This window comes from Asterias rubens, chromosome 15, assembly GCF_902459465.1.
Source record: "Asterias rubens chromosome 15, eAstRub1.3, whole genome shotgun sequence".
NCBI lineage: Eukaryota > Metazoa > Echinodermata > Asteroidea > Forcipulatida > Asteriidae > Asterias > Asterias rubens.
In genome coordinates, this window is record NC_047076.1 from 531,821 (window position 1) to 553,887 (window position 22,067).

Sequence of the window (22,067 nt, forward strand, 5' to 3'; positions counted from 1 at the left end):
CATTAAATAATCTGGATTGTGATCAATTGTAAACTTAGGACTTGAAAAACATAAACTTTGATATTTTCTCCATTCATTTAAGGTACACATTTCAGATGATACTTACTAAGACATTTGTCCAGAGCACATGGTCTTGTCTCCTGCATCGGTTCTCTTGCACAATCTTCACCACCATTCTGTGGCATGGGATTGTTACAATCACGTTTCCTGTGCTGTGTTCCTGCACCACACGTTGCAGTACAAGAACTCCAACGTCCCCAGGGACCTGGTTGTCCATCAACTGTCATAACAAAGCAAAAAAATACTTCTTAAAAAAAATGATGATTATACAAGTTTATTTATTTTGTTTTATTTCATGTAACATTTAACAGAGCAGGCACCAATTAAAAATTCATTTCCTAGGTAAAACATTTATTTGTTGATTTATAATTTTTCCCCAAATGTACACACACTTTTCATTTTATGACCTTTTGATCATTACGAATATGAAATTGCAATAAATGACCTTAGCGCAATAAGCTGACAAAATTGCTTTAAAGTTTTTTATTCAGTCATCATATGAAATCGTTTGAAATTTGTTTTCCTTCAGACAGCATTTTAAAAAAGTCGGTAAACTACACCAAGTACATCACAAATAGACATATATACAAGAAGAATTGAAATCCACCTAGTTGATTCTATGATTCGGCTCAATCTTTATTTTTTAACACCTCACCTTTACATGCCATCTCACTGCAGCTTCTACTCTCCATGCTCCCGTCATCAGGGCAGTCCCTCCCGCCATTACGGGGAGCGGGGTTAGTACAGGATCTAAACCTTAGTCTGGTACCCCAGCCACAGGTCTTGTCACACTGACTCCATACAGTCCATCCACTCCAGTCGCCATCACAGGGTGTGTCTTTGCATTCCATTCGTCCATGTTGACACTCACTAGATACAGAAGAATTTCATAACACGATTCCCACTATTTATTCTACAAGTTGTTTTTTAGAAAATACTATAGGCCATAGCTGTTGCAAAACTGCTTACCTACCAAAAGGACCTAAGGTATAAACGCTAACAAAAGTTATCAGCTCGATGTTTCGACCCTAGCAAAGTCTTTCTTGAAGGCTTAAAGTTTTTATTTTTAGAAAATGAAGTCCTTTAATTTAAAAAATTTAGTACCTTTCAACTTGTGGAGGGATGCAAACTTGAGAATATAATATTAAAAGCAGTTGCATGTGGTAAAAAAAAAGGTTTGGTATAGTAAAGGGCGAGCCTTTTTCACCAACTATCACACAACTAACCAGATTTGACATTCCTTCTTCTTGATGACAGTCTCTCCAGGTAGGTAAAGCTGACCGTCCATAAAACAGGAACATTCACTTGGCTGGATACATTCCAAGTCATTATTGAACACTCTGCCTTCTTCACAACGACAACTTGGAGTACACCTTATTAAAGAAAAAAAAAAAAAGAAAAAATATTTGTTTTAAAGGAGGGTTACAACTTTGGTAATTACTCCAACAATTAAAGGCTAAAGACTTGGTAAAGACCACTAGAGAGCTGTTGATATTAAAAAACATTGTTAGAAACGACACCCCTTGTAGTAATGCAATTATAGAGAAAGAGATACGTTTTCACCCAAAAATGTGAATGTGAGAGTCATCTGAAAGCACAACGAATTCTTGCAACTTTGATGACCAATTGAACCAAACTTTATACAGGTATGTTAGTTTATTTTGAGGCATACTAAGTGAGTACACTGGTCCTTGACATTTACCACAGGTGTATACTGCCTTCAAATCAAGTTGTTAAATGAAATTGTGAAATAAACTTGACAAATGATATTACGACTTACTCAGTTGAATTCATATTTGACATCTGACTACTTAACTCCAGGCAGCTTCTTGGCATGGATTGTGGTTTCTTAAAAAGATTGCAGTCATCAAAGATGCTACCCCTACCACATGGTTCTGAAAAGAACATACATTTTAAAATAAATTATTGGTACATGGAAACTTGTTTTAAAATGTTGCCAGGACAACACAGCAACATACTGACTTGATAACCATATAAGCATCTTGTTCTCAAAGAATAACCAAATGAAAACTTGGTTGAAAAGATGAGTCTTTAAGTTGTTGGGGGTTTAAAAGTTGGTTTAAGAAACAGATGATTTTACTTGTGCTGGCAATTTGTAGAATAAGTTTGTAGATTGACTTAAGATCATACCGTTACAAGGTTGTGTGTTACACATCAACGTCTCAAGTTGTTCCTTAGTATCTCCACAGGGTAATCCACCATTCTTAGGAAGTGGATTAGAACAACGTCTTGATCTATACTGAGTTCCTCCACCACATGATCTATCACACTCTGACCATAAGGTCCAGCTAGTCCAATTTCCATTCACTAAAAGAAAAAAAGAAAATAATAATAATATATTCGATTTATACAGCGGGTAATATAAGGTTATCTCTATTGCTTTACAAATAACTCAAATAAATAACATGTTAAATGATTTACAATCGTCTGAATGACCTTATTTTAAGAATAACACACAAGCAAGGTTAATGACGTATACACATATTAAAGAGGGCACAAATACACATAAACCTTAAGATTGTCTACTGAAAACGAGCAGAGTATACTTTTTAAAATGTCAAGACCACGCCGGCTCTTGTCAGAGCCAACACTACAACAAAAGAGATTTAGTACATGGCTGTACATGCAATTTACTTTTTATTTATAGTTAATTCTTATTATTCACATAAACCTTGATTAAACATTTCTTCTTGTTATTCAATTTATTTTTGCTAAAATAACTCAGTCTAAGAGGAAGCTGCAAAATAAGCGATATCTTTTGTCAATAAAAAAAAGTTTACTTTGTCAATACAGCAAGTTTCAAAAATGTTAGTTTGAGGAACTAATAGCAAAACAGACGTGACACTGCAGAGGGATCCATTTCAGAAACAAAGAAACTTTTACCATATACCTGACAGCGGGCTTTTAGCTCAACAAAAATAGCTCCATAATGCGGACTGCGCTTCCATAGTATATTGTATCAATAAAAAGAAGTCATTACAAAATCCAAGTGTTGGTTTGAGGAACTAGATGAACCAATAAATGTGACACTGCAGACAGGTCCACTTTCAAAGCAAAGAAACTTCTTCCTTAAACATGGCAGCCAGTAAAAGCTTAGCTTCACAAATATAACAAATAAACTCACCAGGACAAGGGTCTGTGTTACATGGTTTAATCTCAGTCCCTTTCTCCACTCCTCCTTCACATTCCTCTTGATTTAATTGATTCTGGCATAAACGAGATCTTAGCATCTGTCCGTTTCCACAAGTAAAGGTACAAGAAGACCACTCTGACCAAAGAGCCCAACCAAGACGAGGCAGTTCTGTGATTTAATAAACAAGACATTTATAAAGCACCTCTATCCAGAGGACACAAAGTGATGGAAAAGAAAATACGAGAAAGACTTGTTTTTCACTTCTTCACTTCTCCCGAATGAGGGTCCAGTTGTCACCTTTCACAGTATAGAAACCAATGTGGTTTCACTGACTTCTGAAAAACAACAGAGAGTGAATAATGAAGAAAAGAGCCTCAAAATAACAGTCGTCTGTAAAGGTCCCTCGTCCAACGAATAAAAAAACTCAAGAATACTGACAGATTTCAAATAAATGTCACTAAACCCCTACCTTCTGTGGTGGCTTTTGGTGGAGATGTAGTTTTAACAGTTGTTGTTTCCTCAGTGGTTATCCCAACAGGTGAAGTCACAACATTTACTGTAGTTACTTTGACCTTGCTGGGTAAGGTTGTCTTCATCTGGTCCCTGACAGGCCCTCTGGTTGTTGTTGAAACTTCTGTAAAAGAGGGGGAAAAGACTCGTCCTCAGATTTCCTTTAATGAACCTCCAAATTGACTTTGGGAGGTGATGTTGTTCTTGAGGCTAAAAAATGGCAAGCGATTTCACACTGCCAAATCGACAAAGGTTCGTGCGCTGAAAGATTCAAAATAGTGAGAATCATGGGCTCACCTGCTGTGGTGACTTTGGGAGGTGATGTTGTTCTTGTGATTGTTGTCTCCTCAGTGGTTATCCCTTGTGGTGAAGTAACAACATTTACAGTTGTTACTTTAACAGTGTTTGGAATGGTTGTCTTTGCCTGCTCTTTTGTTGTGGAGACTTCTGGAAATACGCAAACAGGCAAACATTGTCTTAAAAAAACATCTTTTCTTTGGATAAAACACACAAACTCTTGACCAGAAAGAGTACAGTAGGCTGCATTTTGAAGCACAAACAGGAAACATGAACAGTACAAAAACAGCAAAGGTTAACTGGATATATTGAAATTGTTTGGGCATCTGTTATTTCAAGAAGAACCTCATAAATTGTAATAATATAAAAATATCTCAAGACACGAGGCAAACGAGGACCCTGATTAAGACTCAAGTAGACTGCAAAGTTACTTGCCTGGAGTGGTAGACACAATTGGCAAAGATGTTGTAGTAGTTAGCTGCTCTCTGGCAGGAGTCGTAACTGTGCTTATTTTCTTTTCTTTTGTCGTGGTGGAGGATCCAGTTGTGGTTTTTGTAATAGTGGACACCATGGTTGTTTCTTCAAGTTCTGGGAAAAAAGAAGGTTAACATTTTGTGGTTAAATGTTTTTGGAAATACCAAACGAAATGCAGCTATTCGTTCTCCAGATGAAACGATTTTCAAGTGAATCAGTATAAAATCTCATCAGTTCAAAGTTACCTTCTGCACATCCGAGGAAATCCACTCTTAAACTAGAATTTCTTGGCGAGGAAAGCTTCACAATTTCTAGACGAATTTCTCTGACAAATTGAAGAGCGTCTTCTGCAAACACAATTACAATTGGTTTCGAGCTTCCCAAAGGTGAAACGAATTCCTGAAACCAAGCATAAAAACCACACTTAGCACTGCTAGTGAAATTAAATCAAGTTTAAGTAAGTTGATACAGATATAAATGAGCATTAATCAAATTCTATTTCAACTCGTGTATAATTCTCACCTCCACAAATCCCAAATCATTCAACACAGGTTTGAAGTCACTTTCTCTATCTGTCTTAGTTAACAAGATGAAACCAATGTCCACTGCTCTAGACTCAGATCCTTCAGTTCCAACTTGACCAGCATCCATTCTTGGTTGGATTCTCTCAATCCTAACACCACGTAAACGAGATGGTTGATTGAAAGTAACTACTAAACTTGGTCTGTCTGTTGTTGCGATGTTCACAGCTGGGACAGTCCAAGGAGTGTTAGAATCAACGTTCACTTGCTCTCCACCTGAGGATGTTTGGACACTCCTCCCCTTTTCCAGTCCACTCTTTACATCCAACAGCTCCAAGCAATATCCTAAAATCACAACAACAAAAACTAATTTCATAGCATCTGTTAAAGAACAACCTGGAAAGCGATTTCACACTGCCAAATCAACAGAGATTTGTGCGAAGAAATATTGTACAAAATAGTAAGATTGAGAATCATGGGCTCACCTGCGGTGGTGACTTTGGGAGGTGATGTTGTTCTTGTGGTTGTTGTCTCCTCAGTGGTTATCCCTTGTGGTGAAGTTACAATATTTATAGTTGTTACTTTAACAGTGGTTGGAATGGTTGTCTTTGCCTGCTCTTTGGTTGTGGAGACTTCTGGAAATACACAAACAGGCAAACATTGACTTAAAAAAAATCTCTTCTTTAGATAATACAAAATCGGCTTGCTTGTGTTTAAGGCGTTGAATGGACAATCCCCGTCTTAAATATGTGATCTTGTGCAGGCATATGTTCCAACACGAGAAAATCCAGGCTCTGCAGACAAATTTCTCCTTGAAGAACACAGGGCACGCAACTCTTGGGGAGAGCGTTCATTTCAAGTCGCAGCAGCAAAGATATGGAATGGTCTTCCACATTACGTCCGGGCACCTGTCACAACTTATACATTCAGTCAGCACTCAAAACACATCTGTTCAACATTCACAAATAATCATTGCCTTTGACAAGCATTATGACTATAACTTTTTATAAAATATCAAGAGCAGTGCACCTGGAGCTAAGCTGACTAGGGTGAAGATTTTTTGAGCAAGCGCCATGAGCGCCTGCATTGGCGGATATCGGCGCTATACAAGACTTTGATTATTATTATTATATTATAAAACATACAAGCTCTTAACAAAAAAGAGTAGAGTAAGCAGTATTTTGAAGCACAAACAGGAAACATGAAGAGTAATGACATAAATGATTCTCACCCTTTGAACAGCCAAGAATGTCCACATCCAAAGCAGTTGCATTTGAACCGGAAACAGCAACTAGTTCAACTTGAATGCTTGTCACATCTTGCAATTCAGCAACCTCTGCTAGCAAAACTGTCAATTGTACATCTGGCTCAAGTGACACCTTCAAAATCTGGAGAGCACATAATTTTAAGCTTTTTAGTATTTTCAATCAACAACTACAGTGATCCTACGCAAAACTTCTAAGCCTAATATCTCATTTTGAATAAAAAACTGTTTGATCAGGATGCCTACCGGTTGTTTTGTCTTTGGATCAGCAACTTCAGTGAACTCTTTATTGCCTGGTCCCTTTGAAGACACGATCAAACTGGCTTCTACAGGTTCCATTGCTAAACCTTTAACAATGTCTGTTACATATTTCAATCTGATTCCCTTGACCACTGATGGTTTAGTGTAATCAGATAGAAGTTTTGGTGTATTTTCTCTGTTTCCTGTCACTGGTGTTGATACAATCCACAAACCAGTAATGCCATCTAAGCTTGAGTTGCCTTCAGTGGTGCGGCTTGCTTCCAGTCCTTCTTCATCCATTGACACTAGACAGTATCCTGAGAGGTACAAAAACAGCAATTATTAATTAGATATATTGAAACTGTTTGGGGCATCTCTTTCCCATTCTCTTTCAAGAAGAACCTCAAAGGAGGACCATTATTAAGACTCAAGTAGACTGCAAAGTTACTTGCCTGGAGTGGTAGACACAATTGGCAAAGATGTTGTAGTAGTTAGCTGCTCTCTGGCAGGAGTCGTAACGGTGCTTATTTTCTTTTCTTCTGTTGTGATGGAGGGTCCAGTTGTGGTTTTTGTAACAGTGGACACCATGGTTGTTTCTTCAAGTTCTGGACAAAAACAAAGTTCAACATTTTGTAGTTAAACAATGTCTTTTGAAATAACAAGCAAACAAAATGCAGAAATTTATTCTTTAGATGAAACGATCGTGCAAATTAATCTGTACTAAATCTTATACTTTAAAAGTTACCTTCTGCACATCCGAGGAAATCCACTCTTAAACTAGAATTTCTTGGCGAGGAAAGCTTCACAATTTCTAGACGAATTTCTCTGACAAATTGAAGAGCGTCTTCTGCAAACACAATTACAATTGGTTTCGAGCTTCCCAAAGGTGAAACGAATTCCTGAAACCAAGCATAAAAACCACACTTAGCACTGCTAGTGAAATTAAATCAAGTTAAAGTAAGTCTTATACAGATATAAATGAGCATTAATCAAATTCTATTTCAACTCGTGTATAATTCTCACCTCTACAAATCCCAAATCATTCAACACAGGTTTGAAGTCACTTTCTCTATCTGTCTTAGTTAACAAGATGAAACCAATGTCCACTGCTCTAGACTCAAATCCTTCAGTTCCAACTTGACCAGCATCCATTCTTGGTTGGATTCTCTCAATCCTAACACCACGTAAACGAGATGGTTGATTGAAAGTAACTACTAAACTTGGTCTGTCTTTTGTTTTGATGTTCACAGCTGGGACAGTCCAAGGAGTGTTAGAATCAACGTTCACTTGCTCTCCACCTGAGGATGTTTGGACACTCCTCCCCTTTTCCAGTCTGCTCTTTACACCCAACAGCTCCAAGCAATATCCTAAAATCACAACAACAAAAACCAATTTCATAGCATCTGTTAAAGAACAACCTGGAAAGCGATTTCAAACTGCCAAATCAACAGAGATTTGTGCGAAGAAATATTGTACAAAATAGTAAGATTGAGAATCATGGGCTCACCTGCTGTGGTGACTTTGGGATCTGATGTTGTTCTTGTGGTTGTTGTCTCCTCAGTGGTTATCCCTTGTGGTGAAGTTACAATATTTATAGTTGTTACTTTAACAGTGGTTGGAATGGTTGTCTTTGCCTGCTCTTTTGTTGTGGAGACTTCTGGAAATACACAAACGGGCAAACATTGTCTTAAAACATTTTTTTTTTTGGATAAAACACACAAACTCTGGACAAGAAAGAGTAGAGTGAGCTGTAGTTTCAAGCACAAACAGGAAACATGAACAGTACAAAAACAGCAAAGGCTAACTGGATATATTGAAATTGTTTGGGCATCTGTTATTTCAAGAAGAACCTCACAAATTGTAATAATATAAAAATATCTCAAGACACGAGGCAAACGAGGACCCTGATTAAGACTCAAGTAGACTGCAAAGTTACTTGCCTGGAGTGGTAGACACAATTGGCAAAGATATTGTAGTAGTTAGCTGCTCTCTGGCAGGAGTCGTAACTGTGCTTATTTTCTTTTCTTCTGTCGTGGTGGAGGATCCAGTTGTGGTTTTTGTAACAGTGGACACCATGGTTGTTTCTTCAAGTTCTGGGAAAAAAGAAGGTTAACATTTTGTGGTTAAATGTTTTTGGAAATATTAACATTTTGTGGTTAAATGTTTTTGGAAATACCAAACGAAATGCAGCTATTGGTTCTCCAGATGAAACGATCTTCAAGTGAATCAGTATAAAATCTCATCAGTTCAAAGTTACCTTCTGCACATCCGAGGAAATCCACTCTTAAACTAGAATTTCTTGGCGAGGAAAGCTTCACAATTTCTAGACGAATTTCTCTGACAAATTGAAGAGCGTCTTCTGCAAACATAATTACAATTGGTTTCGAGCTTCCCAAGTGTGAAACGAATTCCTGAAACCAAGCATAAAAACACACTTAGCACTGCTAGTGAAATTAAATCAAGTTTAAGTAAGTTGATACAGATATAAATGAGCATTAATCAAATTCTATTTCAACTCGTGTATAATTCTCACCTCCACAAATCCCAAATCATTCAACACAGGTTTGAAGTCACTTTCTCTATCTGTCTTAGTTAACAAGATGAAACCAATGTCCACTGCTCTAGACTCAAATCCTTCAGTTCCAACTTGACCAGCATCCATTCTTGGTTGGATTCTCTCAATCCTAACACCACGTAAACGAGATGGTTGATTGAAAGTAACTACTAAACTTGGTCTGTCTTTTGTTTTGATGTTCACAGCCGGGACAGTCCAAGGAGTGTTAGAATCAACTTTCACTTGCTCTCCACCTGAGGATGTTTGGACACTCCTCCCCTTTTCCAGTCCGCTCTTTACATCCAACAGCTCCAAGCAATATCCTAAATTCACAACAACAAAAACAAATATTCAAAGCATCAGTTAAAAAAAATGGAAAGCGATTTCACACTGCCAAATCAACAGAGATTTGTGCGAAGAAATATTGTACAAAATAGTAAGATTGAGAATCATGGGCTCACCTGCTGTGGTGACTTTGGGATCTGATGTTGTTCTTGTGGTTGTTGTCTCCTCAGTGGTTATCCCTTGTGGTGAAGTTACAATATTTATAGTTGTTACTTTAACAGTGGTTGGAATGGTTGTCTTTGCCTGCTCTTTGGTTGTGGAGACTTCTGGAAATACACAAACAGGCAAACATTGTCTTAAAAAACATCTCTTCTTTGGATAAAACGCACAAATTCTTGACAAGAAAAAGTAGAAAAGGCTGTAATTTGAAGCACAAACAGGAAACATTAAGAGCACAACAACAGCAAAGGTTAACTGGATGTATTGAAACTTTTGGGCATCTCTTTCCCATTCTCTTTCAAGAAAAACCTCACAAATTTGTTTAAATATAAAAAAATATCTCAGGACACGAGGAAAATGAGGACCCTGATTAAGTCTCAAGTAGACTTCAAAGTTACTTGCCTGGAGTGGTAGACACAATTGGCACAGATGTTGTAGTAGTTAGCTGCTCTCTGGCAGGAGTCGTAATGGTGCTTATTTTCTTTTCTTCTGTTGTGATGGAGGGTCCAGTTGTGGTTTTTGTAACAGTGGACACCATGGTTGTTCCTTCAAGTTCTGTAAAAAAAAAGGTTTAACATTTTGTGGTTAAATGTCTTTGGAAATACCAAACGAAATGCAGCCATTTGTTCTCCAGATGAAACAATCATGCAAGTTAATCAGTAAAAAATCTTATCGTTTCAATGTTACCTTCTGCACATCCGAGGAAATCCACTCTTAAACTAGAATTTCTTGGCGAGGAAAGCTTCACAATTTCTAGACGAATTTCTCTGACAAATTGAAGAGCGTCTTCTGCAAACACAATTACAATTGGTTTCGAGCTTCCCAAAGGTGAAACGAATTCCTGAAACCAAGCATAAAAACCACACTTAGCACTGCTAGTGAAATTAAATCAAGTTAAAGTAAGTTGATACAGATATAAATGAGCATTAATCAAATTCTATTTCAACTCGTGTATAATTCTCACCTCCACAAATCCCAAATCATTCAACACAGGTTTGAAGTCACTTTCTCTATCTGTCTTAGTTAACAAGATGAAACCAATGTCCACTGCTCTAGACTCAAATCCTTCAGTTCCAACTTGACCAGCATCCATTCTTGGTTGGATTCTCTCAATCCTAACACCACGTAAACGAGATGGTTGATTGAAAGTAACTACTAAACTTGGTCTGTCTTTTGTTTTGATGTTCACAGCTGGGACAGTCCAAAGAGTGTTAGAATCAACATTCACTTGCTCTCCACCTGAGGATGTTTGGACACTCCTCCCCTTTTCTAGTCCGCTCTTTACATCCAACAGCTCCAAGCAATATCCTAAAATCACAACAACAAAAACCAATATTCATAGCGTCTGTTTAAACAAAAAAACAGGAAAGCGATTTCACACTGCCAAACCAACAGAGATTTGTGCGAAGAAATATTGTACAAAGTAGTAAGATTGAGAATCATGGGCTCACCTGCGGTGGTGACTTTGGGGGGTGATGTTGTTCTTGTGGTTGTCGTCTCCTCAGTGGTTATCCCTTGTGGTGAAGTTACAATATTTATAGTTGTTACTTTAACAGTGGTTGGAATGGTTGTCTTTGCCTGCTCTTTGGTTGTGGAGACTTCTGGAAATACACAAACAGGCAAACATTGACTTAAAAAAAATCTCTTCTTTAGATAATACAAAATCGGCTTGCTTGTGTTTAAGGCGTTGAATGGACAATCCCCGTCTTAAATATGTGATCTTGTGCAGGCATATGTTCCAACACGAGAAAATCCAGGCTCTGCAGACAAATTTCTCCTTGAAGAACACAGGGCACGCAACTCTTGGGGAGAGCGTTCATTTCAAGTCGCAGCAGCAAAGATATGGAATGGTCTTCCACATTACGTCCGGGCACCTGTCACAACTTATACATTCAGTCAGCACTCAAAACACATCTGTTCAACATTCACAAATAATCATTGCCTTTGACAAGCATTATGACTATAACTTTTTATAAAATATCAAGAGCAGTGCACCTGGAGCTAAGCTGACTAGGGTGAAGATTTTTTGAGCAAGCGCCATGAGCGCCTGCATTGGCGGATATCGGCGCTATACAAGACTTTGATTATTATTATTATATTATAAAACATACAAGCTCTTAACAAAAAAGAGTAGAGTAAGCAGTATTTTGAAGCACAAACAGGAAACATGAAGAGTAATGACATAAATGATTCTCACCCTTTGAACAGCCAAGAATGTCCACATCCAAAGCAGTTGCATTTGAACCGGAAACAGCAACTAGTTCAACTTGAATGCTTGTCACATCTTGCAATTCAGCAACCTCTGCTAGCAAAACTGTCAATTGTACATCTGGCTCAAGTGACACCTTCAAAATCTGGAGAGCACATAATTTTAAGCTTTTTAGTATTTTCAATCAACAACTACAGTGATCCTACGCAAAACTTCTAAGCCTAATATCTCATTTTGAATAAAAAACTGTTTGATCAGGATGCCTACCGGTTGTTTTGTCTTTGGATCAGCAACTTCAGTGAACTCTTTATTGCCTGGTCCCTTTGAAGACACGATCAAACTGGCTTCTACAGGTTCCATTGCTAAACCTTTAACAATGTCTGTTACATATTTCAATCTGATTCCCTTGACCACTGATGGTTTAGTGTAATCAGATAGAAGTTTTGGTGTATTTTCTCTGTTTCCTGTCACTGGTGTTGATACAATCCACAAACCAGTAATGCCATCTAAGCTTGAGTTGCCTTCAGTGGTGCGGCTTGTTTCCAGTCCTTCTTCATCCATTGACACTAGACAGTATCCTGAGAGGTACAAAAACAGCAATTATTAATTAGATATATTGAAACTGTTTGGGGCATCTCTTTCCCATTCTCTTTCAAGAAGAACCTCAAAGGAGGACCATTATTAAGACTCAAGTAGACTGCAAAGTTACTTGCCTGGAGTGGTAGACACAATTGGCAAAGATGTTGTAGTAGTTAGCTGCTCTCTGGCAGGAGTCGTAACGGTGCTTATTTTCTTTTCTTCTGTTGTGATGGAGGGTCCAGTTGTGGTTTTTGTAACAGTGGACACCATGGTTGTTTCTTCAAGTTCTGGACAAAAACAAAGTTCAACATTTTGTAGTTAAACAATGTCTTTTGAAATAACAAGCAAACAAAATGCAGAAATTTATTCTTTAGATGAAACGATCGTGCAAATTAATCTGTACTAAATCTTATACTTTCAAAGTTACCTTCTGCACATCCGAGGAAATCCACTCTTAAAATAACATTTCTTGGCGAGGAAAGTTTCACAATTTCCAGACGAATTTCTCTGACAAATTGAAGAGCGTCTTCTGCAAACATAATTACAATTGGTTTCGAGCTTCCCAAGTGTGAAACGAATTCCTGAAACCAAGCATAAAACCACACTTAGCACTGCTAGTGAAATGATAACACAATTAAGTAAGTCTTATACAGATATAAATGTGCATAAATCAACATCTAATTCAACTCGTGTAAAATTCTCACCTCTACAAATCCCAAGTCATTCAACATAGGCTTGAAGTCACTTTCTCTATCTGTCTTAGTTAACAAGATGAAACCAATGTCCACTGCTCTAGACTCAAATCCTTCAGTTCCAACTTGACCAGCATCCATTCTTGGTTGGATTCTCTCAATCCTAACACCACGTAAACGAGATGGTTGATTGAAAGTAACTACTAAACTTGGTCTGTCTTTTGTTTTGATGTTCACAGTTTGGACAGTCCAAGGAGTGTTAGAATCAACGTTCACTTGCTCTCCACCTGAGGATGTTTGGACACTCCTCCCCTTTTCTAGTCCGCTCTTTACATCCAACAGCTCCAAGCAATATCCTAAAATCACAACAACAAAAACCAATATTCATAGCGTCTGTTTAAACAAAAAAACAGGAAAGCAATTTCACACTGCCAAACCAACAGAGATTTGTGCGAAGAAATATTGTACAAAATAGTTAGATTGAGAATCATTGGCTCACCTGCTGTGGTGACTTTGGGAGGTGATGTTGTTCTTGAGGTTGTTGTCTCCTCAGTGGTTATCCCTTGTGGTGAAGTTACAATATTTATAGTTGTTACTTTAACAGTGGTTGGAATGGTTGTCTTTGCCTGCTCTTTTGTTGTGGAGACTTCTGGAAATACACAAACAGGCAAACATTGTCTTAAAACATTTTCTTCTTTGGATAAAACACGAAAACTCTTGACAAGAAAGAGTAGAGTGAGCTGTATTTTGAAGCACAAACAGGAAACATGAAGAGTACAAAACTAGCAACGGTTAACTGGATATATTGAACTTTTGGGCATCTCTTTCCCATTCTCTTTCAAGAAAAACCTCACAAATTTGTTTAAATATAAAAAATATCTCAGGACACGAGGAAAATGAGGACCCTGATTAAGACTCAAGTAGACTGCAAAGTTACTTGCCTGGAGTGGTAGACACAATTGGCACAGATGTTGTAGTAGTTAGCTGCTCTCTGGCAGGAGTTGTAACGGTGCTTATTTTCTTTTCTTCTGTTGTGATGGAGGGTCCAGTTGTGGTTTTTGTAACAGTGGACACCATGGTTGTTCCTTCAAGTTCTGGAAAAAAAAAAGGTTTAACATTTTGTGGTTAAATGTCTTTGGAAATACCAAACGAAATGCAGCCATTTGTTCTCCAGATGAAAAAATCATGCAAGTTAATCAGTAAAAAATCTTATCGTTTCAATGTTACCTTCTGCACATCCGAGGAAATCCACTCTTAAACTAGAATTTCTTGGCGAGGAAAGCTTCACAATTTCTAGACGAATTTCTCTGACAAATTGAAGAGCGTCTTCTGCAAACATAATTACAATTGGTTTCGAGCTTCCCAAGTGTGAAACGAATTCCTGAAACCAAGCATAAAAACACACTTAGCACTGCTAGTGAAATTAAATCAAGTTTAATTAAGTCTTATACAGATATAAATGTGCATAATCAACATCTAATTCAACTCTTGTAAAATTCTCACCTCTACAAATCCCAAGTCATTCAACATAGGCTTGAAGTCACTTTCTCTATCTGTCTTAGTTAACAAGATGAAACCAATGTCCACTGCTCTAGACTCAGATCCTTCAGTTCCAACTTGACCAGCATCCATTCTTGGTTGTATTCTCTCAATCCTAACACCACGTAAACGAGATGGTTGATTGAAAGTAACTACTAAACTTGGTCTGTCTTTTGTTGCGATGTTCACAGTTTGGACAGTCCAAGGAGTGTTAGAATCAACGTTCACTTGCTCTCCATCTGAAGATGTTTGGACACTCCTCCCCTTTTCCAGTCCACTCTTTACATCCAACAGCTCCAAGCAATATCCTAAAATTACAACAACAAAAACAAGTATTCATAGCATTTGTCCAAAAAAGAAATCCCGGAAAGCGATTTCACACTGCAAAATCAACATATATTTGTGCGAAGAAATATTTTACAAAATAGTAAGATTTGGGGCTCACCTGCGGTGGTGACTTTGGGGGGTGATGTTGTTCTTGTGGTTGTTGTCTCCTCAGTGGTTATCCCTTGTGGTGAAGTTACAATATTTATAGTTGTTACTTTAACATTGGTTGGAATGGTTGTCTTTGCCTGCTCTTTGGTTGTGGAGACTTCTGGAAATACACAAACAGGCAAACATTGACTTAAAAAAAATCTCTTCTTTAGATAATACAAAATCGGCTTGCTTGTGTTTAAGGCGTTGAATGGACAATCCCCGTCTTAAATATGTGATCTTGTGCAGGCATATGTTCCAACACGAGAAAATCCAGGCTCTGCAGACAAATTTCTCCTTGAAGAACACAGGGCACGCAACTCTTGGGGAGAGCGTTCATTTCAAGTCGCAGCAGCAAAGATATGGAATTGTCTTCCACATTACGTCCGGGCACCTGTCACAACTTATACATTCAGTCAGCACTCAAAACACATCTGTTCAACATTCACAAATAATCATTGCCTTTGACAAGCATAATGACTATAACTTTTTATAAGATATCGCGAGCAGTGCACCTGGAGCTAAGCTGACTAGGGTGAAGATTTTTTGAGCAAGCGCCATGAGCGCCTGCATTGGCGGATATCGGCGCTATACAAGACTTGGATTATTATTATTATATTATAAAACATACAAGCTCTTAACAAAAAAGAGTAGAGTAAGCAGTATTTTGAAGCACAAACAGGAAACATGAAGAGTAATGACATAAATGATTCTCACCCTTTGAACAGCCAAGAATGTCCACATCTAATGTTGTTTTATTGGTACTGGAAACCCTTACTAGTTCAACACGAATGCTTGTCACATCTTGTAATGGAGCAGTTTCAGGGAGCAGGAACATCACTGGAACATCCAACTGAAGTGTCACATTCTTAACCTTGGGAGGGCATGAAATATTATCTTTTAGTAAATCAAAAACAAAAACAAAATTCAACTAAAAAACTAAATAAAGCATGGTTATTACTAATTTGAAAATATTTCAACGGAGCTTACTGCTTCTTTTGTCTTTGGATCAGCAACTTCAGTGAACTTTTCATCTCCTGGACCCCTTGAGGAAAGGATAAAACTAACTTCAAGAGGTTCCTTTGGCAAGCCTTCGGCGATGTCTGTCACATATTTCAAACTGATTCCCTTGACGACTGACGGTCTGGTATATTCAGAAAGAAGTTTTGGTGTCGTCTTTCTATTGTCCGTAACAGGTGTTGCTACAGTCCACAAACCAGTCAAGACATCAAAACTGGAGTTGCCGTCAGCGGTGCGGCTTGCTTCCAGTCCTTCTTCTTCGTCCATTGGCTCAAGGCAGTATCCTGTCAGATAATCAGAAATCAAATTGTCAACCACATTCATGCACTCTGGGACCCTGACTCAAACTGTCTAGAAAACATTGCACAGCTACTTGCCTGGCGTGGTGGACACAAGCGGTAAGGATGTAGTGGTGGTCAGCCGTTCTCCAGCAGGAGTAGTAATAGTGGTAGTTTTCACCTCTTCAGTTGTGAATGAGGGTCCAGTCGTCACCTTTGTCACAGTAGAAACCAAGGTGGTTTCACTGACTTCTGAAAAACACCAACAACAAAGAGTGAACAATTAAGAAAAGAGCCTCAAAATAACAGTCGTCTGTAAAGGTCCCTCGTCCAACGAATGAAAAAACTCAAGAATACTGACAGATTTCAAATAAATGTCACTAAACCCCTACCTTCTGTGGTGGCTTTTGGTGGAGATGTAGTTTTAACAGTTGTTGTTTCCTCAGTGGTTATCCCAACAGGTGAAGTCACAACATTTACTGTAGTTACTTTGACCTTGGTGGGTAAGGTTGTCTTAATCTGGTCCCTGACTGGCCCTCTCAACGTTGTTGAAACTTCTGTGCAAGACGGCGAAAAATACATCGTTTTTAGATTTCCATCAATGAACCCCCGATCAAACTAAAAGACACCAAACCTTCATTCCTTTAAAAAATAACATCAAGTCAAAAGTCTTACCCTTTGAACAGCCAAGAATGTCCACATCTAATGTTGTTTTATTGGTACTGGAAACCCCTACTAGTTCAACACGAATGCTTGTCACATCTTGTAAAGGAGCAGTTTCAGGGAGCAGGAACATCACTGGAACATCCAACTGAAGTGTCACATTCTTAACCTGGGGAGGGCAAGAAATATTTTCTTTTAGTCAATCAAAAACAAAAACAAAATTCAACTAAAAAACAAAATAAAGCATGGTTTATTACTGATTTGAAAATATTTCAACAGGGCTTACTGCTTCTTTTGTCTTTGGATCAGCAACTTCAGTGAACTTTTCATCTCCTGGACCCCTTGAGGAAAGGATAAAACTGACTTCAAGAGGTTCCTTTGGCAAGCCTTCGGCGATGTCTGTCACATATTTCAAACTGATTCCCTTGACGACTGACGGTCTGGTATATTCAGAAAGCAGTTTTGGTGTCGTCTTTCTATTGTCCGTAACAGGTGTTGCTACAGTCCACAAACCAGTCAAGACATCAAAACTGGAGTTGCCGTCAGCGGTGCGGCTTGCTTCCAGTCCTTCTTCTTCGTCCATTGGCTCAAGGCAGTATCCTGTCAGATAAGCAGAAATCAAATTGTCAACCAACCACATTCATGCAATCTGGGACCCTGACTCAAACTGTCTAGAAAACATTGCACAGCTACTTGCCTGGCGTGGTTGACACAAGCGGTAAGGATGTAGTGGTGGTCAGCCGTTCTCCAGCAGGAGTAGTAATAGTGGTAGTTTTCACCTCTTCAGTTGTGAATGAGGGTCCAGTCGTCACCTTTGTCACAGTAGAAACCAAGGTGGTTTCACTGACTTCTGAAAAACACCAACAACAAAGAGTGAACAATTAAGAAAAGAGCCTCAAAATAACAGTCGTCTGTAAAGGTCCCTCGTCCAACGAATAAAAAAACTCAAGAATACTGACAGATTTCAAATAAATGTCACTAAACCCCTACCTTCTGTGGTGGCTTTTGGTGGAGATGTAGTTTTAACAGTTGTTGTTTCCTCAGTGGTTATCCCAACAGGTGAAGTCACAACATTTACTGTAGTTACTTTGACCTTGCTGGGTAAGGTTGTCTTCATCTGGTCCCTGACTGGCCCTCTCGATGTTGTTGAAACTTCTGTGCAAGACGGCGAAAAATACATCGTTTTTAGATTTCCATCAATGAACCCCCGATCAAACTAAAAGACACCAAACCTTCATTCCTTTAAAAAATAACATCAAGTCAAAAGTCTTACCCTTTGAACAGCCAAGAATGTCCACATCTAATGTTGTTTTATTGGTACTGGAAACCCCTACTAGTTCAACACGAATGCTTGTCACATCTTGTAAAGGAGCAGTTTCAGGGAGCAGGAACATCACTGGAACATCCAACTGAAGTGTCACATTCTTAACCTTGGGAGGGCAAGAAATATTATCTTTTAGTCAATCAAAAACAAAAACAAAATTCAACTAAAAAACAAAATAAAGCATGGTTTATTACTGATTTGAAAATATTTCAACAGGGCTTACTGCTTCTTTTGTCTTTGGATCAGCAACTTCAGTGAACTTTTCATCTCCTGGACCCCTTGAGGAAAGGATAAAACTGACTTCAAGAGGTTCCTTTGGCAAGCCTTCGGCGATGTCTGTCACATATTTCAAACTGATTCCCTTGACGACTGACGGTCTGGTATATTCAGAAAGAAGTTTTGGTGTCGTCTTTCTATTGTCCGTAACAGGTGTTGCTACAGTCCACAAACCAGTCAAGACATCAAAACTGGAGTTGCCGTCAGCGGTGCGGCTTGCTTCCAGTCCTTCTTCTTCGTCCATTGGCTCAAGGCAGTATCCTGTCAGATAAGCAGAAATCAAATTGTCAACCAACCACATTCATGCAATCTGGGACCCTGACTCAAACTGTCTAGAAAACATTGCACAGCTACTTGCCTGGCGTGGTTGACACAAGCGGTAAGGATGTAGTGGTGGTCAGCCGTTCTCCAGCAGGAGTAGTAATAGTGGTAGTTTTCACCTCTTCAGTTGTGAATGAGGGTCCAGTCGTCACCTTTGTCACAGTAGAAACCAAGGTGGTTTCACTGACTTCTGAAAAACACCAACAACAAAGAGTGAACAATTAAGAAAAGAGCCTCAAAATAACAGTCGTCTGTAAAGGTCCCTCGTCCAACGAATGAAAAAACTCAAGAATACTGACAGATTTCAAATAAATGTCACTAAACCCCTACCTTCTGTGGTGGCTTTTGGTGGAGATGTAGTTTTAACAGTTGTTGTTTCCTCAGTGGTTATCCCAACAGGTGAAGTCACAACATTTACTGTAGTTACTTTGACCTTGGTGGGTAAGGTTGTCTTCATCTGGTCCCTGACTGGCCCTCTCAAAGTTGTTGAAACTTCTGTGCAAGACGGCGAAAAATACATCGTTTTTAGATTTCCATCAATGAACCCCCGATCAAACTAAAAGACACCAAACCTTCATTCCTTTAAAAAATAACATCAAGTCAAAAGTCTTACCCTTTGAACAGCCAAGAATGTCCACATCTAATGTTGTTTTATTGGTACTGGAAACCCCTACTAGTTCAACACGAATGCTTGTCACATCTTGTAAAGGAGCAGTTTCAGGGAGCAGGAACATCACTGGAACATCCAACTGAAGTGTCACATTCTTAACCTTGGGAGGGCAAGAAATATTATCTTTTAGTCAATCAAAAACAAAAACAAAATTCAACTAAAAAACAAAATAAAGCATGGTTTATTACTGATTTGAAAATATTTCAACAGGGCTTACTGCTTCTTTTGTCTTTGGATCAGCAACTTCAGTGAACTTTTCATCTCCTGGACCCCTTGAGGAAAGGATAAAACTGACTTCAAGAGGTTCCTTTGGCAAGCCTTCGGCGATGTCTGTCACATATTTCAAACTGATTCCCTTGACGACTGACGGTCTGGTATATTCAGAAAGCAGTTTTGGTGTCGTCTTTCTATTGTCCGTAACAGGTGTTGCTACAGTCCACAAACCAGTCAAGACATCAAAACTGGAGTTGCCGTCAGCGGTGCGGCTTGCTTCCAGTCCTTCTTCTTCGTCCATTGGCTCAAGGCAGTATCCTGTCAGATAAGCAGAAATCAAATTGTCAACCAACCACATTCATGCAATCTGGGACCCTGACTCAAACTGTCTAGAAAACATTGCACAGCTACTTGCCTGGCGTGGTTGACACAAGCGGTAAGGATGTAGTGGTGGTCAGCCGTTCTCCAGCAGGAGTAGTAATAGTGGTAGTTTTCACCTCTTCAGTTGTGAATGAGGGTCCAGTCGTCACCTTTGTCACAGTAGAAACCAAGGTGGTTTCACTGACTTCTGAAAAACACCAACAACAAAGAGTGAACAATTAAGAAAAGAGCCTCAAAATAACAGTCGTCTGTAAAGGTCCCTCGTCCAACGAATAAAAAAACTCAAGAATACTGACAGATTTCAAATAAATGTCACTAAACCCCTACCTTCTGTGGTGGCTTTTGGTGGAGATGTAGTTTTAACAGTTGTTGTTTCCTCAGTGGTTATCCCAACAGGTGAAGTCACAACATTTACTGTAGTTACTTTGACCTTGGTGGGTAAGGTTGTCTTAATCTGGTCCCTGACTGGCCCTCTCAAAGTTGTTGAAACTTCTGTGCAAGACGGCGAAAAATACATCGTTTTTAGATTTCCATCAATGAACCCCCGATCAAACTAAAAGACACCAAACCTTCATTCCTTTAAAAAATAACATCAAGTCAAAAGTCTTACCCTTTGAACAGCCAAGAATGTCCACATCTAGTGTTGTTTTATTGGTACTGGAAACCCCTACTAGTTCAACACGAATGCTTGTCACATCTTGTAAAGGAGCAGTTTCAGGGAGCAGGAACATCACTGGAACATCCAACTGAAGTGTCACATTCTTAACCTTGGGAGGGCAAGAAATATTATCTTTTAGTCAATCAAAAACAAAAACAAAATTCAACTAAAAAACAAAATAAAGCATGGTTTATTACTGATTTGAAAATATTTCAACAGGGCTTACTGCTTCTTTTGTCTTTGGATCAGCAACTTCAGTGAACTTTTCATCTCCTGGACCCCTTGAGGAAAGGATAAAACTGACTTCAAGAGGTTCCTTTGGCAAGCCTTCGGCGATGTCTGTCACATATTTCAAACTGATTCCCTTGACGACTGACGGTCTGGTATATTCAGAAAGAAGTTTTGGTGTCGTCTTTCTATTGTCCGTAACAGGTGTTGCTACAGTCCACAAACCAGTCAAGACATCAAAACTGGAGTTGCCGTCAGCGGTGCGGCTTGCTTCCAGTCCTTCTTCTTCGTCCATTGGCTCAAGGCAGTATCCTGTCAGATAAGCAGAAATCAAATTGTCAACCAACCACATTCATGCAATCTGGGACCCTGACTCAAACTGTCTAGAAAACATTGCACAGCTACTTGCCTGGCGTGGTTGACACAAGCGGTAAGGATGTAGTGGTGGTCAGCCGTTCTCCAGCAGGAGTAGTAATAGTGGTAGTTTTCACCTCTTCAGTTGTGAATGAGGGTCCAGTCGTCACCTTTGTCACAGTAGAAACCAAGGTGGTTTCACTGACTTCTGAAAACACCAACAACAAAGAGTGAACAATTAAGAAAAGAGCCTCAAAATAACAGTCGTCTGTAAAGGTCCCTCGTCCAATGAATGAAAAAACTCAAGAATACTGACAGATTTCAAATAAATGTCACTAAACCCCTACCTTCTGTGGTGGCTTTTGGTGGAGATGTAGTTTTAACAGTTGTTGTTCCTCAGTGGTTTATCCCAAACAGGTGAAGTCACAACATTTACTGTAGTTACTTGACCTTGGTGGGTAAGGTTGTCTTAATCTGGTCCCTGACTGGCCCTCTCAAAGTTGTTGAAACTTCTGTGCAAGACGGCGAAAAATACATCGTTTTTAGATTTCCATCAATGAACCCCCGATCAAAATAAAAGACACCAAACCTTCATTCCTTTAAAAAATAT

General features: G+C 38.9%; 2 protein-coding genes across 10 annotated transcripts in view; both read right to left on the reverse strand.

The window, feature by feature from the left end:
* Nucleotides 1-21,843, reverse strand: part of LOC117300041 (SCO-spondin-like) — a 42,978-nt gene extending 21,135 nt beyond the window's left edge. The window contains exons 1-23 of one of the 9 annotated variants that reach the window (XM_033783704.1): nt 21,805-21,843; nt 21,513-21,665; nt 21,102-21,415; nt 20,828-20,984; nt 20,545-20,709; nt 20,252-20,401; nt 19,841-20,154; nt 19,567-19,723; nt 19,284-19,448; nt 18,991-19,143; nt 18,580-18,893; nt 18,306-18,462; nt 18,023-18,187; nt 17,730-17,882; nt 17,319-17,632; nt 17,045-17,201; nt 3,684-3,848; nt 3,206-3,382; nt 2,212-2,388; nt 1,841-1,955; nt 1,287-1,433; nt 716-930; nt 107-280 (exon numbers count right to left, since the gene is read on the reverse strand). In XM_033783704.1, the coding sequence (XP_033639595.1) occupies nt 107-280; nt 716-930; nt 1,287-1,433; nt 1,841-1,955; nt 2,212-2,388; nt 3,206-3,382; nt 3,684-3,848; nt 17,045-17,201; nt 17,319-17,632; nt 17,730-17,882; nt 18,023-18,187; nt 18,306-18,462; nt 18,580-18,893; nt 18,991-19,143; nt 19,284-19,448; nt 19,567-19,723; nt 19,841-20,154; nt 20,252-20,401; nt 20,545-20,709; nt 20,828-20,984; nt 21,102-21,398 (3,988 nt within the window). In that variant the 5' untranslated portion in view covers nt 21,399-21,415; nt 21,513-21,665; nt 21,805-21,843. Of the gene's footprint in view, nt 1-106; nt 281-715; nt 931-1,286; nt 1,434-1,840; nt 1,956-2,211; nt 2,389-3,205; nt 3,383-3,683; nt 3,849-17,044; nt 17,202-17,318; nt 17,633-17,729; nt 17,883-18,022; nt 18,188-18,305; nt 18,463-18,579; nt 18,894-18,990; nt 19,144-19,283; nt 19,449-19,566; nt 19,724-19,840; nt 20,155-20,251; nt 20,405-20,544; nt 20,710-20,827; nt 20,985-21,101; nt 21,416-21,512; nt 21,666-21,804 lie in introns of all 9 variants that reach the window. The other 8 variants (XM_033783703.1, XM_033783701.1, XM_033783702.1 and 5 more) reach the window with 8 other exon arrangements.
* Nucleotides 21,505-22,067, reverse strand: part of LOC117299908 — a 1,634-nt gene continuing 1,071 nt past the window's right edge. The window contains exon 4 of the mRNA XM_033783500.1: nt 21,505-21,665. Coding sequence (XP_033639391.1) covers nt 21,505-21,665 — 161 coding nt within the window. The remainder of the gene's footprint in view (nt 21,666-22,067) is intronic.